Source organism: Suillus subaureus (genome assembly GCF_016647635.1).
Source record: "Suillus subaureus strain MN1 chromosome Unknown BJ212scaffold_50, whole genome shotgun sequence".
Lineage (NCBI taxonomy): Eukaryota > Fungi > Basidiomycota > Agaricomycetes > Boletales > Suillaceae > Suillus > Suillus subaureus.
Window position 1 is genome coordinate 136903 of NW_024538606.1, and position 24428 is coordinate 161330.

Sequence of the window (24428 nt, forward strand, 5' to 3'; positions counted from 1 at the left end):
TTGGTGTTTGTAGTCCTCGTGATGGCACTCTGTATTTTTGTGGCTCAGCGTGGCTGAGGCTGTTGTGGGTTTTGACTGGGAATGAACAACCAGCAGGACACATCCAAGTCGATGCGAGCCAGTTAAACTAGCTGCTGAACATCCTAATATATTAGGATGTACCTTATACACAAAGCCCCCATCTAGTGAATGCGAAATCGCCAAGTGGCAGAATTATCTTGATGTTGCAGCTTGTCAAGGATTGTTTTTTTATTTATAATTTGTCAGGTATTGATTGACATACACTCAATAGAACACTTTTGCTCGGCTATGGTAAGTGAGCTGGATTGTATCAAGTAGTAGTACTACATGGGGTGATCTTGTGGTATTCCAAAGCCAACAAGGCTCAAGTCAAGTGAAGTATTGACAACAATGTACTAGTAACGTAATGTACATATAGCCAAAAAGCTAATGAGGACATAAGCAAAGCGTCCAAGTGCCTAAGGCCTCAAGTATAGAAGCTGGACAGGAAAGTTGTTTTCAACAACGTGCTAACCATTATATAGTGAATCACTGCACAATGACAATTTAAACTCAGCCGGAAATCAGCGTGTTCACTTGTCAACTGGGCGTTGCCAGCTGGATCTGAATGTGCAGCCATTCAGTATATCAACTGTGCTACTATCCTTCGCGTAATCCCTTCTCTTTTGTGAGCCCCATCCTGGAGTTGGAAGTACTAGTAATGAAATTTACTCTTTGCATTCAATGTGAATAGATAGAGTAGTACATGTGATTCGTGCAGCAGGGTCCAGCTTTGTCATGCTGCCTGAATGCATTAATTGTTGTACTCACCAGACAAGCGGGACTACTGCGGAAGGTCTGGCAAAAACACTGGTCATGCAGGGGAGACTTTCCTATTATTCATTCATATGTACATTTATTCAGTGACAGTTCACTCAAACTTTGGAATTACTGTCTACTGTACTTAGGTGCAGGTAGGACTTAGGACTTGAGTTTAATCCAAAGTATGCATTGGTCCACAATCCACGCCATTTTTGTCCAATAATGCTGCTCCACTATTGGTTGGACCACAATGCTTACATTGTCTACCTGTAAGTATTATCTAATGACCCACAACAGTGATTCACTACAAATACTGACTTTGTGCATTAACAGGCCCTCTTTCTCCTACCACTACCTCGATAAGATACTTCATACATATGTACTGAGGATATTCTATTGTTTATTGACTAGATAGGCTATTTAGCATAGTACGTGAAGTTTGAAGTTCACTACAGCTCAGTCTGAAGTTGACTGAGTAGACCAGACAGAATTCATATGTCAAAACGCACCAGATCCCATAGTAACAATCAGCTTACTCCAACTTGGAAGCATGTCAGAACTGATGAAGGTAAGTCAGCATACAGTATCATACACATTTCATTCATGATAATGGAATGCAGGAAATCAAACTGTGTCACCGGCACTGCAGGATCCACATGTGTGGAAGATTCTTAAACAGTACCTGCTCACCAATATGACATATCCTGAGATGGACAATGTATTGGTTTCATACCTTGGCGATCGATACTCTGCGGGCGACTGGGAGGAAGCCTGACATGCATTGTTTTCGGGTGATGATGACATTGACCTCTGCATGAAAAACCTGGATGCCATGATGCTTAAGCACATACCCCCACCCAAAGATTCTAGGTCTCGCAGTCAACCACTGCATAAGTGATCCTGAGTGAGTGAAATGGTATGATGATATTTTCTATACTAAACAAGCAAATATAGTTGAAAAATCCATATCTTCTCATTGAGGCCTCAGAAGATGAGGATGAGGAGGAAGAGTATGAGGAAAGACCTCCTTTCAGGTTGGCGACACTGTTAGAGTAGTAGCAGGCTCATATTTGGGTTTAGAAGGGCATATCCTTCAAATATGTAATGATATATTTCGCATATGTCAAGCAGTGTCCAAAGAAGAGGTAAATAATTTCTGTAAACTGAAAAATTTGCAGCATGCACTAATACTACGTACATAGGTGGAGGTTTTGAAGTTCTATGTAGATCATTGTCCTCTGAGTCATACCCTACAACCACAGCTACCGACACAGCAATATTTCGAGCCCCCCCTCAACTCCGAGTCTATTGAAATTGGGGACATGATAGAAGTCCTTGTGGGAGAGCAGATAGGGAAATGCAGCATTGTGCAATGGTTCCTAAGGGAGGAACCCATTTGTGGTTCCAGGATACAACACTGACAGTGTCTGGCACACTGTCAAGTATTTGTGTTCCTGCAGTATGTGTTCAATGAACATACCTCATCAAGACAGTCCAGTACACCAAGGAAAGGGGTTACGATATCAGGCCTGGAGACATTGTGAATGTACTCTGTGGACCAGAGTATCAGAGGAAAGGGGTCATGACAAACGTTGACTTTCCCAATGGTCGCTTGACCCTGATATCTGACATTGACTTCTCCCTTGTAAGTATTATTCACCTCGATTCCAACATCTCTGACTTATGATAGATCAGTGTACAAATCAAATTCATGGAGAAAATACACAACATCAACTTGGATTCCTTTAAAACGGATATTGGCCAAGAAGTTTTCATTATTGGGGGTGACTGGAAGGGGTACTGAGCCACACTGTACGATCTTGCCCTTGAGACTTGCACCATTGCTGTGCATGGGCAGCAGCGCATGATCCTTAAACTTCATGATGTTGCTACCAGGTGAGCAGTGGTCATTTTTTGTGGTGACGTAAAGCTTGATGGTTATTCAGGTATGGAATAAGGTTAAATGGTGCAATACTCAAAGGCCCTGAGTTAGCTTCATTTTGTGAAATGCATCATAAATCTTACTTGGCGCCACCCCCTCAAAGCACCACCCCACCTGTGGAAAAAGTTCCCACCAGCTCTTCAGTTTCTATCGCAGATCTGATCCCATCATCATCTAACGTATGGTCCAGCTGGTCGGCAAGCATTGACAATATTGATATGGTGCATGACCCTGTTAATCCAATTTCATCAACATCCAACCCCTGGGCTGTCAATCTGCAGGATAGCATCAATAACATACATGAGAATTCTCAAGACATGGGTAAGTCCTCAATGGAGGCATAAGAACTTTGCTTATTCCATTACAGGCTCACTACCTTGGTTGATGACCAAGGAGTTTGCTTCAACATTTTTGACATACCATGCAGTGTTGAAGGTCTCACTGAGTTTCTTGGGAGGCAGGTTATACAAACGATTTGTATTGACAGCTTGTCCTGATCCCTTCTGTGGTGACAATGGACCTGCGCCGGAGGGTTGCATCACAGCATTTTGCACCTCTAACAGTGCAGGTGCTCAAATTGTACACTATCACATCCCCTCCAAGGATTTGAGCCAGCTCCTCCATGCAAGAAACAGCAAGAAGTCCTTGTTCTGGATGGAGATCATCACGGGCATATCTTAACTGTAACAAGGTGTTACTCCAGCAAAAGTGTTGCTGAGATCAGGCTGACAGCTAAGGATGTTATAACTCTGTGGTACAACCACATATGTCTAGTCAAACCTTCTCAATGCACAAGATGATAGGCTCTATGTATATAATATTTCGCTTTTCTACAGCCATCCAAGTTACCATAGGCAGTACTTAGTATCTATATCTGTATTAAGCATGCTGGAATTGGGTGCTATTGTGTCCACTACGTCATGCTGTGTGTGTTTGTATGTGATGTCTATTGAAGCCTTTTGGGTGCTGCCAATGGAGTTTGAATCCATCATGTCATTCATTATATAAACCCCAATGCTTCACAATGTCCAGTTTTTGCCATCTTATTAATATGATGTTGTCCCATCACTTTACATAAAGTACTTAGCGAAGATGGATGTTCTCTAGTAGTTTATGTACTCATATGATATATGATACACAAGTTACAATTGTAATAACCCCTACCCATTTGAACACAATAAGGATGAGATCTTGAGGCTAGGTGCAGCCATAATTTCTTCTACCATCATGTATTGACTGAAGCAGTTTATTGCATCATAAAACCAACAGTGCAAAATTATGCAAGTTATAGGATAATCAAGACATGTCATATATATGTAAGTGCTCCAATTATCTGGTCGTTCTATCATATGTACACCCCAGTGTTGTAGGATCAGCTTAGGGTATGATTCTAATCATACAACAGAAGTGCATAGACTGGTTGGTTATATGAGGACATGCATAACCTTGAACAAGTACTTTTCTAAGGATAGAAAACTGCAGGTACGCAAGCTCTTCCAAAAAGATTTTCTATATTCACTAAATTGAGCATCATGTGAGTGCATAGCCTTGATGCAAGGAAGTCCATTAATGCATGTAACTGCAAGAACTTGTTGCGCACTTGGCAAAGTACTGCCCTGGGCAGATCCCTCTAGTGCGTTGACATATTGATGCCTCGACATATCTGCTGCCTGTGGCACAAAGGCAACATGGGTAGTGAAACACATGCCTTTCACGATAAGCCTCAAATTGTGAAGGGTGGATTTTCTGCCCATATTGGTCAGTTGGCCTGTAGTGGAGGTTTATATGTGAGGGAAGAACACTTCTCTATGAGAACAACTTATTTACCATTGATATGTTGCAAGTTCTCTTGTTTGGGCATGGTAATGGAGTATGCCATGGGCAGTGATGATATTTACCAGCATCTTCACGACATTGGGGTCAGCTACAAATTCTGGGCATTCGAGCATTGAACATTCAGATGGTGGAGAAGACAGGGTGGACATGTCAGAGTAAGGATACAATATTACGCTCCAAATCCAATGTTTTATATAACTTCTCGTCGGTTCGCTTCAGTTTACCATTGCATTCCAACTATTGCAAATATTTGAATCATGGCTGATTTACCACCATCAGGTATGCCAGCGCCCTACCTGGCAGGAATTTGGTCCGTGGGAACTCCCATGGAGGCAATTCAGGTGATCGAGCTGGCCATCACTCAGAGTGCCTGGGTTATGACATTGGATGAAAATGGCAAGTTCAATCCTTTCATAGGTTTTTTTACTGTTGAGCTCAATTGTATCTACCCATCTCCGTAGTTCCTTGATGAGTCTGCCTGATCTTTCACAAAGACTGTTCCAATGCACTTGCTTGCATCAGTTCTCTCAAGCAAGTGCCTATACAAAGCATCAACACTCTTGCACAAAGGGCAAGAAACACTTATTTTCTGCTTTATCAAGAGCAAAAGAACTCCTAGGCTCTGGGAAATGGACCAAACTGCATCTCAATGATGGCAGGCAGCATGTGCTGCGTGAGCATGACGTCTTTGAGCACGCAGCCCCACTCTTCACAGGCCCCGCCATTGTCTTCCGAACAGGCCAACAACTCATTGAACATAGAGTTCTGCCAAACTCTGCCAGCAGCGCATCCGTTGGAGTCATGTGCGGGTTCGTTGTTGCAAGCCAACATGCACATCCCACCATCCAATCCCAATCTTGACACTTCCTCTATGGAAGTAGATGAGGGTTTGTCATTGGCACAGCACAGACATCAGTGTATTGGCATTCCCTTACCAATTCGCTATAGACAGTATGAAGATGTGCTCCCACAGCCTCCCCTGAGTGTTCCAAACTACACTACCCAACAACCTGAATCTGTCTTATCTGCACATTCCTCTGATGTGCCTGCTAGAGCTTGTATGTTGTCTGCTGCTCCTTTCTGTACCACAAGGAATGTTTTTGGCCTAGCACGTCAGTTCTTCTCTTCTACCCCCCCTTGTCACGACCCAGAAGAGGCCATGACACTGCAGGATATTAGTTTTATCCCCACTGTTACTCCAGAATCTCTCAGAGATAGCCCTGTCATGCCTCACAACAATCTTTATCACCCGTACCCCAATGAGTCTTCTTTCAAGCTTGGTCATTGGTATTGGAACGGTGGTGTACAGAAGTCCCATCAGAGTTTCAGGAATTTGCTTGATATCATTGGCAGTCCAGATTATGATCCTTGCAATGTGTGGCATACACACTGGGATAAAATCAATTCTCAATTAGGATCAAGCATTGATGATGAGGGAGACAAATGGGAAGATGAAGATGCTGGTTGGCTAAAACTAAAGTAGCCATTGATGTCCCTTTTTCTCACACCACAGCTCAGCTGGGTCCTCGACCTTACATTGCAGCAGACCTCTATCATCGGTCTCTTGTATCTGTCATTTGGGAAAAGCTCGCAAATGCCCATGATGATGAACATTTTCATTACGAGCCCTATCAGCTGCAATGGAGCTCCCCTCATCTTCCACATGGAGTTAACATCCAGGGCGAATTGTACACATCACCAGCCTTCATGGATGCACACCAAGCTCTTCAAGAATCTCCTGGGGAGCGAAGTTGTAATTTACTGCGTGTTGTCACTGCACTTATGTTCTGGTCAGATGCCACACAGCTTATGACATTCAGTAACACAAAACTTTGGCCGGTATACATGTACTTTGGAAACAAATCAAAGTACTGTTGTTGTAGACCAACTTGTTATTTGAGTAATCATGTGGCATACTTTCAAAAGGTATGACGATTATTCTGAATTGTACTACTACTTAGGAAAACTCATGGTCTTGGCAGCTTCCCGACTTGTTCAAAGATTTTGTGGGTACTTACACTGAAGGCAAGGGGATTGGCTGCAATTGTACAACACATTGTCATCGTGAATTATTTCAAGCTCAATGGAGTGTTTTACTTGATGATGAATTTTTGGAGGCATATGAACACAGCATCATAATTCTCTGTTGCGACAGCATCAAACACAGATTTTACCCCCAGATATTTACTTATTCTGCAGACTATCCTGAAAAGTGAGTCTAGAATGTTTCCTGTAATATAAAAACTCACATTAGCCAGGGTCCTTGTTGCTACTATCCAGCAGCTGGGAGGTTGTCCTTGTTCGCGCTGTCTCATACCAACAACAAGGCTTCACCAAATGGGCATGAGTTATGACAGGCAACAGCACACAACTCTCATGTGTTCCAATACATCGAGGCGCCAGCTGGTTGCTACCACACACTCCCATATTTATGATAAACATTATGGTGTAGATAGTACTGTGGTTGAGTCACTTCTGAAACCTGATTTGTGGGTACCAACATCCGTGAGTGTGACTCTCAGTATCTTTCTTGCCCATAATAACCCTTGATTAGAACACATTGTCTGACCACCTCAGTCCATTTGGATTCAATGTATGTATTGCACTTGTCATTGACCTTCTGCATGAGTTTGAGCTTGGAGTGTGGCGCATGCTTCTCATTCATTTACTGAGAATTCTTACCACATTGAGCAAGGACCTAGTCCATGAACTTGACAGGAGGTTTGCCAAATATCTATCTGATGATGTCTTGGCAGGCTAACACTCATTTGTGACAGGTATAGGCAGGTCCCCCCATTTGGACCAGCAACCATTAGATGGTTTTCTTCAAACTCTTCAGACATGTTGAACATGGCTGCACGAAATTTCAAAGATCTTTTACAAGTATGCCTTTGGAACAATTCTCATACATCATTGTAAACTAATCTTGCCTGAGTGCTCTATTCCAGTCTTCGATGTGCTTCTTCCTGCTGATCATAACAAAGTTGTGATTGATCTCCTTTTCATCATGTCACACTGGCACAGCCTCATGAAGCTTTGTATGCATTCCGACTTAACCTTGGATATCCTTGACCAACAGATGACTGATCTTGGGGCACAGTTTCGTCTGTTCAAGGAAAAAGTCTGCCCTTCATATGAAACCCAGGAGCTTGACCATGAAATTGCTGCATGATCTCGCTGGCAGGTGAAGGATATGGCAAAACAGGCCAAGAAAGTCAGGGCAAATGAAAAAACTTGCAAAGATATCAGTGCCAAAGGGAAAGAAACAGCACGTCCAGGGCCACAGGATGGACCTGTTCCAAAGGAACCACGAAAGGGAGGTCGTTTAATTTCAATACTTACAAATTTCACACACTTGGTGATTATGTCACCTCCATCCGTCACTTCGGCACAATGGATTCATACAGCACTGAACCGGTAAGTCGGCGCTTACTGTCAATCCATTACACAACTCACTTTCTGCCAGGGAGAGTTAGAACATTGAACACCGAAAAGCAGATATAGTTGTACTGATCGGTGGGCCTTTGTTCACCAACTAACCCAGATCAAGCACCATGAGGCATGCTTGCACCACATTAAGCAACAGCAAGCACATCAAGTCCCTCGTGCAGATGTACATGAAGATGTACATGAATCAGCAAGCAACCCCCAACTACATTATCACATCGGCCAAAGCAAGAAGCTGTACAATGGGTTGGGTCAATACCTCCGCAATCACACAGGAGATCCTGCCATCAAGGTAAACAATGTTTATGATTAAATAATTGTCAATCATTCTGACATGTTGTTCAGGACTTCCTGCCTTGATTGAAAGAACATATCTTCAATTGCCTCGAACCGGAAACCCCTGAATTTCCCGTGCAGACATCAACCCATGTCAAACAACATAATTCTATTTTTTTCAAGCACGACTGAATTTATTATCACAACCTCGCCAGATTTAACTACACCACTTATGATGTCCGATGGGCTCAGGACATCATCAATCCTAAGACTCCTCACTGCAACATTATGTTGCTCAAATACAATCATGATGATGGTGGACACGGTGGCGACTTCCTTTTCGCTAAAGTCATCAGTATTCATCACATTAACGTTGTGTGTGCTGCAAATGTATACAAATCTCAGCGAATGGAATTTCTTTTTGTTCAGTGGTATGAATGCACACAAAGTCACGCATGGGACACTCGCACTCTGGGCTGTGTTCATTTCTGGCCTCTCAAAAGCCAGGATGCTTTCAGTTTTGTGGACCCAAGAGCTGTACTTAGGGCATGTCATATTGTACCAGCCTTTGCTCGAGGCCAGCAGAATTCAGGTGAAAGTAGAGTTTCCCCTCTTGCAGGGGATAGGCAGCAATTGGTTAGAGTACTACATCAACAGGTGGATTCACTTAGTTTCTGTTATCACCTGTGATCACTAATACTGCAGCACAAGCTTTGTTGATTGTGACACCATGATGCATTTTCATTATGGCCTTGGGGTGGGCCACTTATACTTTCACAATGTAAGAGTTGTAGAGACACCTAGTAGCCCAATTAGTGCGCAGACTCTGGCACAGATGGTAGATAAACACTTGGAAGCCAGAGGAAGCCTTGGGAAAGCTACTCAATGGCAAGCTCTTGCTGATGAAGAGGATGAGGAAGATCACGCTGGTGTGGAGGAGCTTGATTTTTTTAATAATGGTCTCAATGCCAGCACAGAGTCGATGATCAACACGCTAGATGAGATGTTCACAACTGGTCATACTTTTGATTATGAAAATTAATATACATCTTTCATCGCTACCACTGCTCTCCGAAGCATTGCAACATATTCTTGCTTCTCCCTGGCATGTTCAAGATCTGCTCATGCTCCTTTTTGGTGTGCCATTATTCGCCGCTTATTTTGCTTCTTTGCCGCATTGGTAATGCCTGGCATGCCCTGGCTGAACCTTGACACACCATCGCAATGTCTAATAGCCAAATGAAGCAGATGGCAGAAAAATTTACATCTAAATACTTAATGATATCACATTCACTGTTGTTTTCTGCAGCTTCTTGTCCAAGATGCAATTGTCAGCTTTGCTTCAACCTGCTCAGGCTACAGCCAGTCCAATTTATGTCTACATGAACTCAGGATGTTGGTCATCAAGCTGAGTGTCAAGACTTGTGCCTCTTAGGGTAAGTACAATTTTCACCATGTATCATCCAAGCTATTGCTGATGGGCCTTCTGTAGGTTGAAGAGGTTCGCTATCACTGATTGATTGTGACACCTACTAACTTTTTTCAGCCATTCCATGGCCTTATCAGTTAATACATATTCATAGGATATGCCGCCCATGACTATCAACTCTCACTGATCTATGTGAGGTTATAATCCTTTGCAGTTATTTTTTCATCTCATCATGTTCATTTATAGTGGCCTGCTGCAATATTACAATCTCACAGACCCATCCCATGAGATCAGTAAAGCATGTTGGACTTCTGTCTTGTAGGAATAGTACTAGGCAAGATTCGATTTATCAGATAGAGGTGAGCGCTCTGTATACCACATGATCACCTTTGATCAGATGAACGTATTAGCATAATGGACCTATATTCCTCCAAGAAATTAACACACAGCTTTGCGGGGCCAGTCCACATGGGCTACTCTGTCCCATGTGGTCGGTGAGTACCCTTTCTGGTGCTAGTATATCATCAGACTCATCACCCCTGCATACATAGCTCGACAACCTACATGGGATTCATGTTCCACCTGGCAATGTTCCCAGAGGGGTTCCTGCCTCCCACCCCTCTCGCCTCCATTAACCTTCCCTTACCACTATCGTGGCAGGACCTGGACTTGTTCTCTTTCTAGCAGCCTATAGATTTTGACTATGAAACTATCACGGTAGATCCCACCACCACATCTTCAGATGTCATGCACACACCTGCTTCAGAGGATAATAGTAGCCAATCCAATGACATGATCTTTGCCGATCATCAGCCCGTCATTCATATCCACAAAGAGCTCCATTGGAGACAGACATTCAAAGAAGATCTGTTTGACACATTGCCAGAAGAAGTCGCTTAAAAACGCGTTGGTGAACTCGCCTTGGGATGGCCCAATCAGGCTGGGAAAATTGCTTTATGTAGGGCATCTATTGGTTGGGTTACCCACCAACCCATTCACAATACATAAGGCAGATTCTAGGTGGTTGATAACCACCAGCTTCTTAAGAGCCCTCCACCTCAATCTTCAGATATATGAGCAATTACATGATGAGCCACTGTGAGTGTTTGCCTCTAACTCTAAACGTCATAACTAATGATGTGATCAGTAATGGTACTCAATGATGCTGGGAGCGAGACCACTGTGGGATGGGTGTATTTGCGCAAAGAGTATGCTTGCTCTAATGCTCTCCCTTGACTCACTGTTAAACGTTATGGACAGTTCTTGGATTTTTTCATTGATTTTACTTCCGAACTAAGGAAAGTTGTTAAAGGCGGTATAACACCATATGCTGGGTTTGCGTCTAATGCAGACAACCAAGCCTCAAAAATCCTCCACTTAATTGACTTATTCAATTCAGGTAACCAAGAAATGGTAAGGCATTTGAGATCACTTAATACAGGCTTAAACTTTTTGTCTTTCAGATCCAAGAAGCGATCACCAGTCTCATCAACACTCAAGGTTTCAAGGAGATACTGTGGCATTCATTATTTCGACCCATTGCTGTGTTAGCTGGAGGACGCGCAAGATTAGCAGATTTATATCCCGAAGCCATCCAAACCTTGACAGGTTTTCTGGGAAAGGGTATTGTGGGCATACTGACAACTCTGGTGAGCTTTAACTCTCTCCATCCTTACTCAGAGATGCCGAAAGTTGTACTGCCTGTATTAGATCTATCAAGCATTTACTCTGCCCTTGCCATTGAACCTGAACAACCCTAGGTTGAAATTGTTTGACATATATCCCATCATCATGATTGCACTGGATGACATGTATGCACACCCTGAGCGCTTCCATGCCTTCTTCACAGTGGCCAAGAAGCTCCCCTACCTGCAGTCAGTGTCTTTCTCCCACTGTTGGCCTTGCTCATCATGATATATGTTCAGAGAGCAAATGTCTTAGTTATCGACCCCAAGAGCCGAGAACCCAGGACTATGATGGTAAATGGAGTGAAGTGGCCGAGGAACATGAGTGATATTAGGGATATAGTTGTCGTGACCACTCCTGAATTGGAGGTCCCCTATGCACAATTCATGCTTCCACTTTCTTTCAAGGCTGTGACCATACACAGGTTGTACTTCATGAGGCTGTAATCTACATTGATGGATAACACTATGAATAGTTGCTCATATGTGTTCAAAACAAAAACTTTTTTCTATTACTTAGCTATACCTATCAACAGCTGTGTCAGCGAGGTTCAAATGACAACGAGGTCATATTCCAGGTCAGATGAAGCACTTTACTGTAGATGCTGGTCAGAATGTTGGGAATGTGCTGACTTGGATATACTTGAATAGCAAACAATTTTGAAGGTATGGGGATGCTGTAGCTGTCGCCAACTACAGAACCAGAGGTCTTCAATTGCACCTCTGCGACAAACGCAAATTCTAGTACTGTGTAAGTACCAAAATGTCCCCCACATATTCAACAGTCTCACTACTAGTAGAGTCTGCATCCTCTGGCCATGAGTCCCATTGATAGTCTATAAAAGGCATAGAGATCATAGACAATAATCACTTAGTGAGTTCATGCCATGTATTTGCTTCAATAAGTATGTCTCATCAGTGTTCAATGCACTTTTACCCTTGCCAGTGCTATCTCGCCATGTGACCCATAATCAGTAATTTTCCGATGGTCAGGAAGTAATTTTGATGGCCAGCTATCTTGATACGGCTAGCTATCTTTGGACAGCCAGGCATTTTGATGGCCAGCTGTCAGTTCCTATTGAAATTATTTTGGTGTTCAATCACCACCGTGATTCAGTACAAATGGGAATGAGATAATACAACAAACTTATTACTCTCATTACTCTCAACCGTCATTTATAATGTTGATTCCCTCATGTCTTCCGCTGTTCAACTCCTTGGCTACTCAAGTCAGCATGTTTGAACTCTCCAACGCACTACCCAGTCCTAGATGGCTGGATTTCTTCATAAAACTCATACCAACAGAAAAGGTCAGTCAATATTATTAAAGCATCTTTTTTCATATTTTGAACTTATCAATGTTCATTATACAGCTCCGCACTGAATTATATCTCCTGTACTTCTTGCTCAAAGGCCAAGTGTATATCGGCAATATTTGGCAAATAGTTGGGGAACAGATGTTGGAAGTGCAGAGGGAGGAGTCATTATGAAATCCTGCTGAGGATTGTATGAGACATGTGATTATAGAGTAAGAATTCATGGAAGGAAAGAGGGACTGATGTCAGCTGGAAGTATCTTTGTGCAGCCAGGCCATTAATCACCTGGAGCAGCTGCTGGATGATGTGTAAGAGACTTCGACTTCAGCAAGCAAATCAGTAGGTCTGATAATTTGCTACTTAGCAATGTGCCCTGTTCCAATCCAGTTATCCATGACACCACCCCTTTCTTAGTGACCTTGAGATGCATTGTCAAACCTGCTGTGACATATTCAGCAGCTGCACAAAACAAGTGTGAAGCTTGGTTATAGAGACAAAATACTAACCCCATTATCAAAAATAACTCACTCCCAAACAGCTCTAGTCTTTCGGCTGCTGAGCAATTCACTTATACACCGCTAGAACAACAAACATCGTTCACTGTGAAGGTCAGTACTATCACCTATCTTTTTGGCTGCTCTTATGGTATCTTTGAAGTTTAATGGTCCTCTCTTCTGCCTGCTGAGCACATGGGTCACCACTAGTGTCCAAGAGGCCTTCGATGAGGCATGAAAAGTGGAACTAGCTACTCAGGCGAGACTGATGGCATCATACCTTGACATTGATGGCTACCATACCCATCATTGCAATGCTCAGTCGGAACTAATTTTCTTATAAGCAAAGTTGTGCAGGGCCCAAGCTGAGGCAGAAGCTTGTGCACTGGCCATTGAAAATGCCCCTGCATCTAACTATTCTGATAGTGGTGGGCTTATATTATCACTGTGTTATCTTCAAATTCTAATATCATTGCAGAGTTACCTTTGCCCCCACTGCCCTGACTCTCCCACCACTTCTACCAGAGGAAGTGCGTCTCTACAAGGAGTACATGAACTGCTGAATTAAGCAATGACTGCTCTGCTTCCAATGCCTCATGGTGATTTTTTGCATTTTTTGCAGTCCAGATACAGATCCCAGACAGGGTGCGTTTTTTTCTCTTCATGTGGTAATACATCTACTACCGGATAGACCACATTGCAATGTTCAACAAGTGCACGTATCTTTATATGCTTTTTCTATGTACCAATCTGTACCACCAACATTGTAAGACACTGTAGCTTCTACAAAATCCTGCAATATTGATCAGGTTCTCAGTGTACTCCTAATAAATTTTATTATTCAAGTTGATGCGGTAAATGCAAAGATCACCTTGACTTATTATCTGTGTTTGATGTGTGTTATTGATACACAATTATCACACAGATACACTCAACTTCAACCTATAAGGCCAAATAAGGAACATTGGTACTTAGGTGAGGCAACCTCTCCTAATCACATCTACTACTTCATATTCATGTTACTACTAGTTAGACTAAATAATGTCTCGCGTCATCTACAGCCCTCAACTCAGCGACAACGGACTTGTAAGTGTGGCATGCATGCAGTGTAGCACCATCTGACATTCGACAGATGCAATTGCAAACGTTGGAGGTGAATATGGTGTGCATTTAATACTGCACTTACCGATATGGGCCTAACTTCAGGACTTGAGGTGGCCACCACACCAACTCATCTGCACCGAACACTATGTGAGAAAATGAGAAAACTGTGTGCTGATGGCTTCACTTGCATGTGGCGCACATGCTTGAGATTGGCGATGCAAAGGGTAAGTGCTTTGTTGGATCACTCAAAACAACGCTAATGTATCCTAGAGATGAGTTAATAGATTTGCTACATACTACTAGGAATGCTCAGAATACAATACCCTGCATCACCATGCATCAAAGTAGTACGTAGCACTTGTCCAATCTACCACACAAGTTACAGTGGCATGCATCTTTCATTAATCACATAGAGCATAGCACACATAATCTTATAATAACTATACAACAGTAGTACCACTAGAACATACTATACCACACATCAATACCATAGTGTAGAATGCAGCCATACTTATGATAGTACAGCAAAGTACCATGTTGAACAGGGGTAGTCTAAATTTCGTTCACTATTACTATGATATTCCTACATAATCAGTTGCACAATATCATGGTTCCTTGCAGGTGCACTTTGTACTGATTCTGAATACAGACTCAGAGAGTATCTATATTCAATTCAGAGGATCAGATAACAATTGATTGATTAAGATAGTACTTAATTATTTATGCTTGTTTGTGCTTCATACTCATTCACTACAAACAGCATGCAATTCATTGAGTTATGTAATCATATCTCTCTCTGTGCTGCCATCATCATCGCCACTTACTAGTACCACTAATTGTGCCAAGACTGATTGTAGCACAACACCTTCTTGCAAGTTTGCAAGTTAGAAAATCTATGTTGGTATGTTCAGTCATGGTGCGCATTCTAACCCTGCAGTATTCAGGATGTTACCATACTTCAGGCAACATTGAACCCTCAACTGCAGGCAGTGGCGGGGCTGTCTCAACATGGTATTGGTATCTGGCCAACACAACTACCCCAGTACGCCGAAGCAGTATTAGCTGTAAGTCCAAACCATAATGATATTATGAATTTTAATTAGAACTAACATTTTCTGTATATAGTGCAAATGATGCACCTGAAGATACTTCGGTCCCTAAGAGAGCAATCCATGAGCCCCAGTTGGTTGCCCCTTTCTGCCAGTGACTATTTTAAACCCATCAACAGGCCCGCAATTTTTGGAGATTGGCAAGAGTTGATTCACCTGTTAGGCGGGACATATTACTATAATACTAACAAGGTAAGCCACATTGCTCGTAGAAGTCATTCATTAACTTCATTCATATTAGAATGCATACACATTGGTGAACCTGAGGAACTACCAATATTTACAGATGCTCAATGATTTTGTTGATGCATCACAAGCCTCAGCAAAAGAAGACAGCTGGGTGCTGGTTGTTCAGCAGCTTTGTTCTTAGGAGAATGAAGATTTCAATATTACTACATGGTCCCCGACCGCTGCACCATTGCTTGGTTAGAAGACTTGAATGGTGTCATTCTCTTTCGAGAGTGTATCAAGCCAAGTGAATGGGGCCATAAGAGTACATTTCCCTTTGACAATCACTTTTACTTGTACCCAAGCTTGATTATGATCATGTAGAACTTGAACTTGAAGCTCAATATTGGTAAGCAGTTGAACAAAAGACCTCACAATTCGTCATTCTCAATGATTGGCAGGAAGCACTTTGAGTTTTTTCCCCACAACTTCCAAATGGTAATGTCCGAAGTGAGAGGCATAAGGAGAGAAGTTATTTGCTATCTTGGTGGTAAGCACTATGCCATTCCATTGATGTCCAGAATGATCTGAGCAACATAACAGAAGCGACAATTTTGAGTCAATCCACAGCTGTGTTGATATTCTGGACTTTGGATGACATGAGTCTAATTATCACACAACTGGCCAATATTGGTATGTGCCCTTGTCTCATCTTCCACAGCATCCCAGTGACAGAAAAACAGAAGACCTCACAGAGCATGACTTAATACTGGAAACCAGCATTGTATTCTGTTGTGCATGATCATCTCAAAACCATGTGTTGAAACACTGATCTCTTCAATGACAGGCAGGATTTTGTATATCCTTTGTATGTTGCATTTTGTAAACTACCCATTCATTGTTCAAGCCTGCAATACAGGGCACCACCAGTATCTGAACCAACACAATCAACCTGAAGCTCGGCTCACTTCAAACACATGCAGTGAGAGAGAGGCCTAGAAAGCACAAATTTCTGTCTTGGATGGCCAACGTTGCAGCTACAGTTCTATGTATGCTGATCACTATTGAACGCATCAGGAGTACTTCTGTTGATGGTATTATCAATGGGGTGGAAGTACAGATGTTCATCGATGATTTCAGCAGTCAAACTAAAAACCAAATCACCCTAGTAAGTACTTTATCTGTGTTGCAAATGAGACAACCTCCATTCAGTTACTTTGACAGGCAGGTGTCTCCATGGCCTTGGATATCGCCATCCTTGCCATTCCAGGCTTAGGCACAACAGCCATTGCACAGACGCTGTGCTCCTGCTCCTTCCTTTTGGGTGTTGGTTGCATTTTGCACAGGCACGATGGTGCAGCACTTTTGTGAGAGAATGAGATCTTTTGACTTTACGGTTAGATTATTTTCACACATCTCAAATTCGAGTCTGACATTGCCAACTGAATAGGCATATTACTTGCGGAAGAGGGTGATAATGCTCATCGTTATCACAAGCATACCAACTTGTTTTTGTGTCCTGAGGTAATCAGATTTTGATTCTGACTACTATTGCTCATAGAATTATCATCAGTGTGTCAGGTTCCATCCTTGAATTCTTGGCAGGTGTCTCAATCAACTTCAAGCCATCAACACCCTTAGTAGTTTCATGCTTTGTTACAATCAGCATTGTGGTAGGTTCCTTACTTATAATGGTGTTTGTCAGTTATGGTCCAGGCCTGGCTAGGGCATGGCCACAGTGATATATTTGTCTGGAAAATGTGGAGGACATTCTGCAAGTACCACAGATTTGGAATGGAATGCATTGGTGCATATATACTTGCATCTCACAAACCCCACTTGAAGTCAGGACCTAAAGGGTAGTTATAGTGATTTACATAGATGCGATCAATTGTCTTATTCTGTTTTTTTGTGATTGGCTACCCCTCATGCAGGCGTCATTGGGTTTGTGCAGTTTTTTCCAGTGGTAACAGGCACCAAAAATCACATTGATGCTCATAAAGCTCAACTTTTGCATACAGCATCAGTTTACGGTGGATCAACGAACTACTTGGGGTACAAAGCTTTACTGCATGCTATTGTAACTGCAGCTTTATCAATATGCCAAGGTTTTTCAGCCATTCCCTGCACTGCGATGATCATTTTACTTGTTTCAAAACGACTTCGGAGTTGACTCCTGGTCTTCGACCTCGTTGTTGCCATTGCCTGTGCATGGTCAGTTTATTTCAAGGGAGCGTGTGTAGGACATACTTTGGGTGGGAGAAGGGGCGTTCCATGCGATTTGGTGAGGAGAGTATGTACTGATTCCACTTGGTGCATATTTCTCCAAGATTCTGGCATGGTAACATTCCTCTAGCCAATGCAATCTGTATGTTTGGTACAGTTCCTCCAGTCTTGAGCAGCATGATTCTGCATGTTGCAGTTGTTCCTTGAGTTTGGCTATGGACTCTGCCTTGCTCGCTTTACAGCCATGGTTAGGGAGAACAAGGGGAGCCTTGTTGTTTTCCTGCTGCTGGCGAATTTTTGATGACATCTGCTCCTCTGTTCTGTAGTGAGATTTGGGAATGATTGATGGTGGTTCACAGACCTTACACCAGGTGAGTTCTATAGGCTCATCCCTTTGGTTGGCATCACCTACTATTTCAATACTAATAAATGACATTAGTAAACTGTGTTTCATATGGTTCATCAGTTACTGGAGGTTCAAGCTGATAACATGTCCAGACAGATTGAGGGTTCGACTCTCACTCAAAGATTGTTGCATCTTCAGGTTGAACAAAGGCAGTAGTTATTGTCTAATGGCAAGCTGCACAAGAAGTCACAATATCTATTCTTTTTGATAAATGTCAGTTCTTTTTTAAGCTATGGAATTAGTTGCCATCAATTTAATTCTAATCTTGTCCCCCAGCCACCGTGGCCAGTGCTTAGTGGCCATCACTTGGCCGCCATCAGGTATGCCAGTCACCTAGAATCTCACATAATGGATGCTGGGGATAAAAGCTGGGTTCCAGTATGTGCGAATCATGTACTTCCTTTTCTTCCTCCCCAGCTTGCATGACCATCCAGGATTCTACTTCCAGTATTCCAACCAAATGCACTGCAGTCAGCCCTCCAGATGGGGCCATGCAAAAAAGCGTAGGCTGTCCCCAATGTGTGTCACATGTTTGCAGACTCATCTTGTCCCACAGTTCAATGTCTGATCCTCTTATCTCCCATGGGCGGCACTTTGGCTAAACTGTATTCGCATTGTGCAATTATCCTTCTCTTCTTACTAATGGTATCCTCCAATTGGAGCAAATGGAAGATACCCCACTAGAGGACTTGTCTGCTGAGTAAAAATAATATCATTTCTGTTTGCTTGCTTCTCAACTGATGTATCTCACAGTGAGCGACTGGGAACATCATGTTTTCGAACAGCTTTTAGATTCCTATCCCAGACTTTTAGAGCGACTACAAAATGGATCTGAGGAGGAAATCATTCATGTTGGAGAATTGGTGCGTTGTTTTTTGTGTAGCTGGAGTTCATACTTACAATTTATAGGTTGGTAAGGGAGCCGCAGGCGCCCAAGGTGATGACATGAAAATGTTAAAATCTGCAGTTCTTGATTGGATTGCCCCAAAAGGAGCAGAAATTGAGCCTCCTCTACATAGAAACTCAAAAATTGACCATGGATTCAATCATCAACTTACAGGATCACTGCTTTGTCCCGCTGGGCTGGATTGGAACAACCCAGAGTAAGTGTTTGAATTACTTGCGTCAGTGGAGTTGATGACTAATTTGCACTTCATCATAAACAAGACAAGAAAAAATCTCCAAAGCGGTGAAATGTCAGTTTGTGGGGATCAATGGCCCATTTTTTTGTACACCCATTATACTTACAACACCAATGACCCATGGTGTGGTCTTCTTAGGAGCCGTTTACTTGTATGCGTGAGTGGTCATATTTTCATACAGCCTTTCACTATATTTCACATTATCAGGCTTATAAGCACGTTTTCATGTGCCCAAGTTCAGTCGACAAAGAGCCAAAAGCCACACAATCCGGAAATGCTCAACTCCATGGCATGAGTTCAGTCACTATTGCATCAATGGCCTATATTGCAACACAGGTTTGTCAATGCCATGCCTTTTACAACCAAATTCATTTAATATAAGGCTGAAGGTCCAATTTGCTCTAAGCTCTTCCTTGGTGTTTTCACAAACCGACACGACCACAGATTTGGAGACATTCTACCACAGCCTGCTTGATCTCTTCGAGGACCCCAATGAGTCTACAGAAGTCAATGAGCTGCTGATGTGGTGGAATCGGTATTGTTCCTACTCTTCATCATTTTGATGGGACTCATGTTCCACATACCCAGCCAAGTTTTCCCTACTTCCTCTGCCACCAAGCGACCTATCAGTGCCAATAGTGCCCTATTGAAGATTTGGCTCAAATGACTTGCAGCCAAACAAGCTACAGATTCGAATTCGTTGTAGTTTCTATAAACATGTCTTTTTATGTAGTAATATAAATACAACCTAATGCCAGTTTGCATCGACTCATGTAACCAGGCTAGCATGCTGAAGACATTTCGATGGTTCACTCGACCTGCAGGTCACATGTTTTCTCAAGCTTAGGGCAATCGAAAAGAATAAATGGAATGTGGTGGCCATAGTTCAGCTGCCAGTTAATGGAGTGTAGCACATTGTTATGGCTCTGCAACCTGGAACCCAAGGTAGTCCCAAACCAGAACAGTCTATACTTCAAAGACATTAGCTGATGCTGCCATTTTTAAGAGCTTGTTGAGATTAAATTGACATTCTTACCTTGCATGTAATTATCATACATTGGTGGCCAGCTAGTGGACAGTAATGCATGGCCATTGCTCTGCACCTTGAACCCAATGCAGTCTTGGCCCGGAATAGTCTATCCTTCGAAGACATTAGCTAACACTACCATTTTTCAAGAGCTTATCAGGATTAGATTCGCACTCTCATCTTACATGTCACGATCATACCTTGGCAGTGAGCTCGCAGATGGTAACATGTGGCCATTGCTCCGCAACCTTGAACTGAAGGCAGCTCTGATCTGAATCAGTCTTGCCTTGGAAGACTGTAACTTTTACTGGTGTTCAGAGAGAGTATGTACAGAATACAATCACAAGCTAAACTTACATGCCATAATCATATCTCATCATGATCGGCTAAGATAATAGTGTGCTGCCATTTGTAGCTTACATTGTGTACTTGATAAATCTGGGCAACATAATCTAATGTCACAACTCCATATCTAATATCAGCACTGAGAGAGATCTTGTCGAGGTTGTAATATGAAGCATAGCTTGTATGTGGTAATCATGTCACAACAATATGGTATTGCACTATAGTCACTCCACATATTTTGGCCATTGGTAATGTTTATCTGAAATAGTCTGTGGATATAAAGCTTTACCTGATGTTAACATTCACTTATATATTGCAGAGAAGGAAAACCCTGTCAGAGGTTACATGGCTTGACCAGGATATGACACGATTATAGTGTACTATCACTGATACTCAAATAGGTGACCATGGAGGCACTCAGCAACTCAATATTCCATTATCGCGGTTGATGGATGTTGTAATATGTGCCATCTTGGCAGCGAGCTGGTAATGTGACTATCACCATTGTAAATTTGCCAGGTTTCATCCCACTTAGTCTGGGTATTCAAAGCTTTGTCATGACAAGTACAATTATGATACATATTGTGCAAAAGCTAGTTCAGATAAAGCTTTATATGACATTATCATTTTCGGGTCAATCACCTGATGAATGAGAGGAGACAGAAATCTCGAATGACAATGAAGATGAAAGCTCACTATGTTACAGCTCTGGAGCTCAAAGAGGTGTTTGAGGCAGATGCAGGTGTGAGGAAGGAGAAAGAAAGGATCGAGAAGGAGAAAAAAGAAAAGAAAAAGCTAGATGAAGAAGCTCATATTGCACACATTCACAACAACATCGCAACAAGAACATTTGATGGTCCCCTCAAATCATATAAACAGAAAGAAGATCTGGAAGCACTTGCCGGGGCACTTGAACTCTCAAGAGATGGGAAAATTGCTGATCTTTCTGCACGGATCGCAGCTCACTTGCAGGATCCTGGCACTCATCAATCCCTTGTAGAAAATCCTCAACTTTCAGCGCTATATGGTTTGAAATGGCATGGGAACCATGGGCACATCACTGCATCTACCTCAACTTCAACTGAAAGCTCAACTTGGACACCTTCAGCAAGTATTTCTCTCCCCCCAGCACCCAACAATGTATCCCCTCCACACATGCTGTTTTTCTTGCAAATACAAGGATCCATTCCATATTCAAATTATTGGCCAGGGCAACATCACATTGGTGCTGGATTTTCACAAACTGCTCCAAGTCCTGTTGCATCCATGTCATCACAACCATTGCCATCTGGGCATCGTAATAATGATGACAGTCTATATTACTCTGGTAACCTGCAATACATATTTTAGATTACTACATAGGCAGTACACTTCGTATATACAGTATACTTATCTTCCTTAATGTCTAGCGCTGAACGGACTTTGAAACTGGCCAGTGTGATGATACCATGACTTTCCGTTACAATGTTTGTGTGACTGCACGAGATGTGGTGTGCATGAACTTGTGGTAACTAATAGTACCCACAAACCTCAAGGCAATATTTGCTGTTGTATTGACTGGGTGCCTCAGAACTCTGGGAAATGCAAGTTGAAGAAACGACCATCATCACATTCCTATACCATTTGCCTAGAGACTATGAAAACACTATGCTGATCGTGGACATGCCAGTGAGTGATGCATGCATGCAAGACTTGCCAGTGGCCTTTAAGTGGCATTGAAGCTTTGAACCCCGAAGTCAAGAAAACTGCGATCATATTTGCTGCAGTTAACAGCCCAGTGACTACTAGCATTGTGGAAGGACAGGGAAGGACCTTGTCCACAGTTTGCTGTTTGAGCTCATATGCATTGACAAAAGCTATCATACGGTATGAATAGCTACTAGCGAATTTCTCTACAAGAAATCCTATGGGAAATATTATGTAATTATTGTGCTGCAATGAGCGGCTGGGCAAATGCACATGGACCTCCATGGTCTTTCATGTTCACTGCCAAGGTCGATGGTCCAAATTCATTTTATCCATCCACTCAGTTTCTCTGCACAACCTCACAGGCACTTTCATCGATCTCTCGATTCCAGGAGAGTTCCATTATGAGCCTGCAAACCCTAACGATACCATGGCTGAGGTTGGTGTCATGGACTATAATCTAACCTGGTTATTGATTTCTGTGACATAGGCCTTCCTCACCAGCTTCCTGCAAACCCGTAATAGTCTTCTGATTACTATTCAAGGAGATTCTGCAAGTACACCATTTGCATCACTCCAGCCAGCCCTTGAGGCGTGAATTTGACAACTAGTGTTACAGGTCTGCCCGCCCCTTATCGCTCATGGAAGTTGTAGGCTTGAACGTTACTCCGATTATCTCCCATTTATACCCTGAGATCACCCTAGCTATACTTGTCACCAAGGAAATCAATCTCAGCTTCAATGTATGTCCCATTTCATGCATTCTTGAAATATAGGTGGCTGAAGAAGGTCCTGTCATCATCATCAATGCTAGTCAGTACAGCTGTGATGCCTTGATTGTCCTAAGTAACTGAGATCCTGTCCACGTTCCAATTGATATCACACAGACTGAAGTTTTTGATTTGTCCTTCGAGTTTCAGTCCTTTTCAAAAGAATTCGGTTCTTTTGATACTCAACACCAGCTTGTCAGCATCCTGCGGAAACTTTAGCATGGCATTGTTGGCCCTGTGGTACAAGTCCTTAGATTGTCAAATGTTCACCCTGGCTCACGTATCTGGTGATGTCCCACTGCTGAGTTCATGCTGCTTCCTCTGCATGCAGCAGGACTCTATGAGAAGAAGAGACAGTTTCTCTCACATCTACATCTTCTCATACACCCCCACTTTGATGACACTTGTTTGTGCGAGACAGCAGGTTTCTTGAGATATGTCCCCACAACATTTTGTTGACATTGGTCAAGGAAACCTGGACGAAGGGAAGCCACTCGAATGTGTTGGTCCTGAGCTAGTTGTTGTCGCCCGGTGTCTCACCCCTGTTGTGTCATCCTTCACATTGCTCAAGGACAGCGATGCAATAGTTGAGGGTGCATTTGATGCACTGAACCATAACCAGTGGCTTCACCTGGCCTGTCATGGAACACCAAATCGACAACAACCATTTGAATCTTCCTTCGCAATGTGTGATTGGCTGTTGATGGTCAAGGACATCATCTGGTCCAACTGGCAGGATCCACAGTTTGCATTCCTATTGGCTTGCCACACTACCGCGGGTGATGAAGAGTCCCGATGAATCTATCCATCTTGCTGCTGCTATGCAATTCTCCGGATTTCGCAGTGTGATTGGTTCTATGTGGTCTGTCGACAACAAGGTTGTGCAGGAGGTTGTGTCTACTTCTTACAGGAACCTAGTGAATGGTGTTGGGAGATTGGACTGCACGTGTGCTGCAATGGCATTGCACCAGGCTGTGAAAAAATTGCACAATAAGATTCCGCTGGAACAGCAGATCGTATTTGTTCACATAGGTGTCTAGGTTGAAGCTCATTCGCTATTTTCTGCCTGATCCATTTCATTCCCTCACTTCTCCTACCTAATTCTTAGTAATTTAAATCACCATCCGCATGATACTTTTACTGTTTCTTTCCTATGCATTGTTGTATGTCAGTCACGCCTGGAATACGATACAACTTG

At 42.7% G+C, this 24428-nt stretch overlaps 9 protein-coding genes across 9 annotated transcripts; 8 read left to right on the forward strand and 1 right to left on the reverse strand.

Moving 5' to 3' along the window:
* Nucleotides 1–1044: 1044 nt before the first annotated feature.
* Nucleotides 1045–1597, forward strand: BJ212DRAFT_1303891 (uncharacterized protein; the record flags this gene model as incomplete). Its single annotated transcript, XM_041333507.1, has 5 exons — nt 1045–1091; nt 1156–1201; nt 1234–1250; nt 1344–1390; nt 1443–1597. 5 exons carry the CDS (start codon nt 1045–1047, stop codon nt 1595–1597), a joined length of 312 nt encoding a protein of 103 aa, XP_041187467.1.
* A 597-nt stretch (nt 1598–2194) lies between these two features.
* On the forward strand, nt 2195–3445 carry BJ212DRAFT_1303892 (uncharacterized protein; the record flags this gene model as incomplete). The annotated part of the gene is made up of 5 exons (XM_041333508.1): nt 2195–2281; nt 2312–2467; nt 2513–2619; nt 2769–3085; nt 3132–3445. 5 exons carry the CDS (start codon nt 2195–2197, stop codon nt 3443–3445), a joined length of 981 nt encoding a protein of 326 aa, XP_041187468.1.
* Nucleotides 3446–8154: 4709 nt separating this feature from the next.
* Nucleotides 8155–9365, forward strand: BJ212DRAFT_1303893 (uncharacterized protein; the record flags this gene model as incomplete). The annotated part of the gene is made up of 4 exons (XM_041333509.1): nt 8155–8339; nt 8539–8700; nt 8753–8980; nt 9029–9365. 4 exons carry the CDS (start codon nt 8155–8157, stop codon nt 9363–9365), a joined length of 912 nt encoding a protein of 303 aa, XP_041187469.1.
* A 1460-nt stretch (nt 9366–10825) lies between these two features.
* On the forward strand, nt 10826–17491 carry BJ212DRAFT_1303894 (uncharacterized protein; the record flags this gene model as incomplete). The annotated part of the gene is made up of 37 exons (XM_041333510.1): nt 10826–10850; nt 10900–10960; nt 11051–11165; nt 11216–11401; nt 11463–11563; nt 11602–11626; nt 11678–11862; nt 11958–12015; nt 12089–12103; nt 12137–12188; nt 12283–12311; nt 12431–12504; nt 12555–12747; nt 12811–12903; nt 12965–13092; nt 13292–13361; nt 13726–13777; nt 13870–13892; nt 14057–14142; nt 14173–14222; nt 14277–14333; nt 14380–14409; nt 14454–14575; nt 14655–14698; nt 15112–15131; nt 15179–15252; nt 15314–15393; nt 15477–15533; nt 15580–15652; nt 15702–15806; nt 16013–16037; nt 16259–16321; nt 16476–16496; nt 16612–16796; nt 16853–16995; nt 17190–17301; nt 17345–17491. 37 exons carry the CDS (start codon nt 10826–10828, stop codon nt 17489–17491), a joined length of 2979 nt encoding a protein of 992 aa, XP_041187470.1.
* Nucleotides 17492–17780: 289 nt separating this feature from the next.
* Nucleotides 17781–18392, reverse strand: BJ212DRAFT_1303895 (uncharacterized protein; the record flags this gene model as incomplete). Its single annotated transcript, XM_041333511.1, has 3 exons — nt 17781–17833; nt 17879–18276; nt 18325–18392. The coding sequence occupies 3 exons, from the start codon at nt 18390–18392 to the stop codon at nt 17781–17783; spliced, it is 519 nt and encodes a 172-aa protein (XP_041187471.1).
* Nucleotides 18393–18925: 533 nt separating this feature from the next.
* BJ212DRAFT_1449518 (uncharacterized protein) lies at nt 18926–20069 on the forward strand (the record flags this gene model as incomplete). Its single annotated transcript, XM_041338707.1, has 7 exons — nt 18926–18960; nt 19018–19123; nt 19170–19363; nt 19433–19559; nt 19610–19738; nt 19792–19937; nt 19991–20069. The coding sequence occupies 7 exons, from the start codon at nt 18926–18928 to the stop codon at nt 20067–20069; spliced, it is 816 nt and encodes a 271-aa protein (XP_041187472.1).
* Nucleotides 20070–21452: 1383 nt separating this feature from the next.
* Nucleotides 21453–22124, forward strand: BJ212DRAFT_1486175 (uncharacterized protein; the record flags this gene model as incomplete). Its single annotated transcript, XM_041341086.1, has 1 exon — nt 21453–22124. One exon carries the CDS (start codon nt 21453–21455, stop codon nt 22122–22124), a length of 672 nt encoding a protein of 223 aa, XP_041187473.1.
* Nucleotides 22125–22711: 587 nt separating this feature from the next.
* BJ212DRAFT_1486176 (uncharacterized protein) lies at nt 22712–23058 on the forward strand (the record flags this gene model as incomplete). The annotated part of the gene is made up of 3 exons (XM_041341087.1): nt 22712–22775; nt 22826–22899; nt 22951–23058. 3 exons carry the CDS (start codon nt 22712–22714, stop codon nt 23056–23058), a joined length of 246 nt encoding a protein of 81 aa, XP_041187474.1.
* Nucleotides 23059–23666: 608 nt separating this feature from the next.
* On the forward strand, nt 23667–24029 carry BJ212DRAFT_1486177 (uncharacterized protein; the record flags this gene model as incomplete). Its single annotated transcript, XM_041341088.1, has 1 exon — nt 23667–24029. The coding sequence occupies one exon, from the start codon at nt 23667–23669 to the stop codon at nt 24027–24029; it is 363 nt and encodes a 120-aa protein (XP_041187475.1).
* Between the last annotated feature and the right edge of the window lie 399 nt (nt 24030–24428).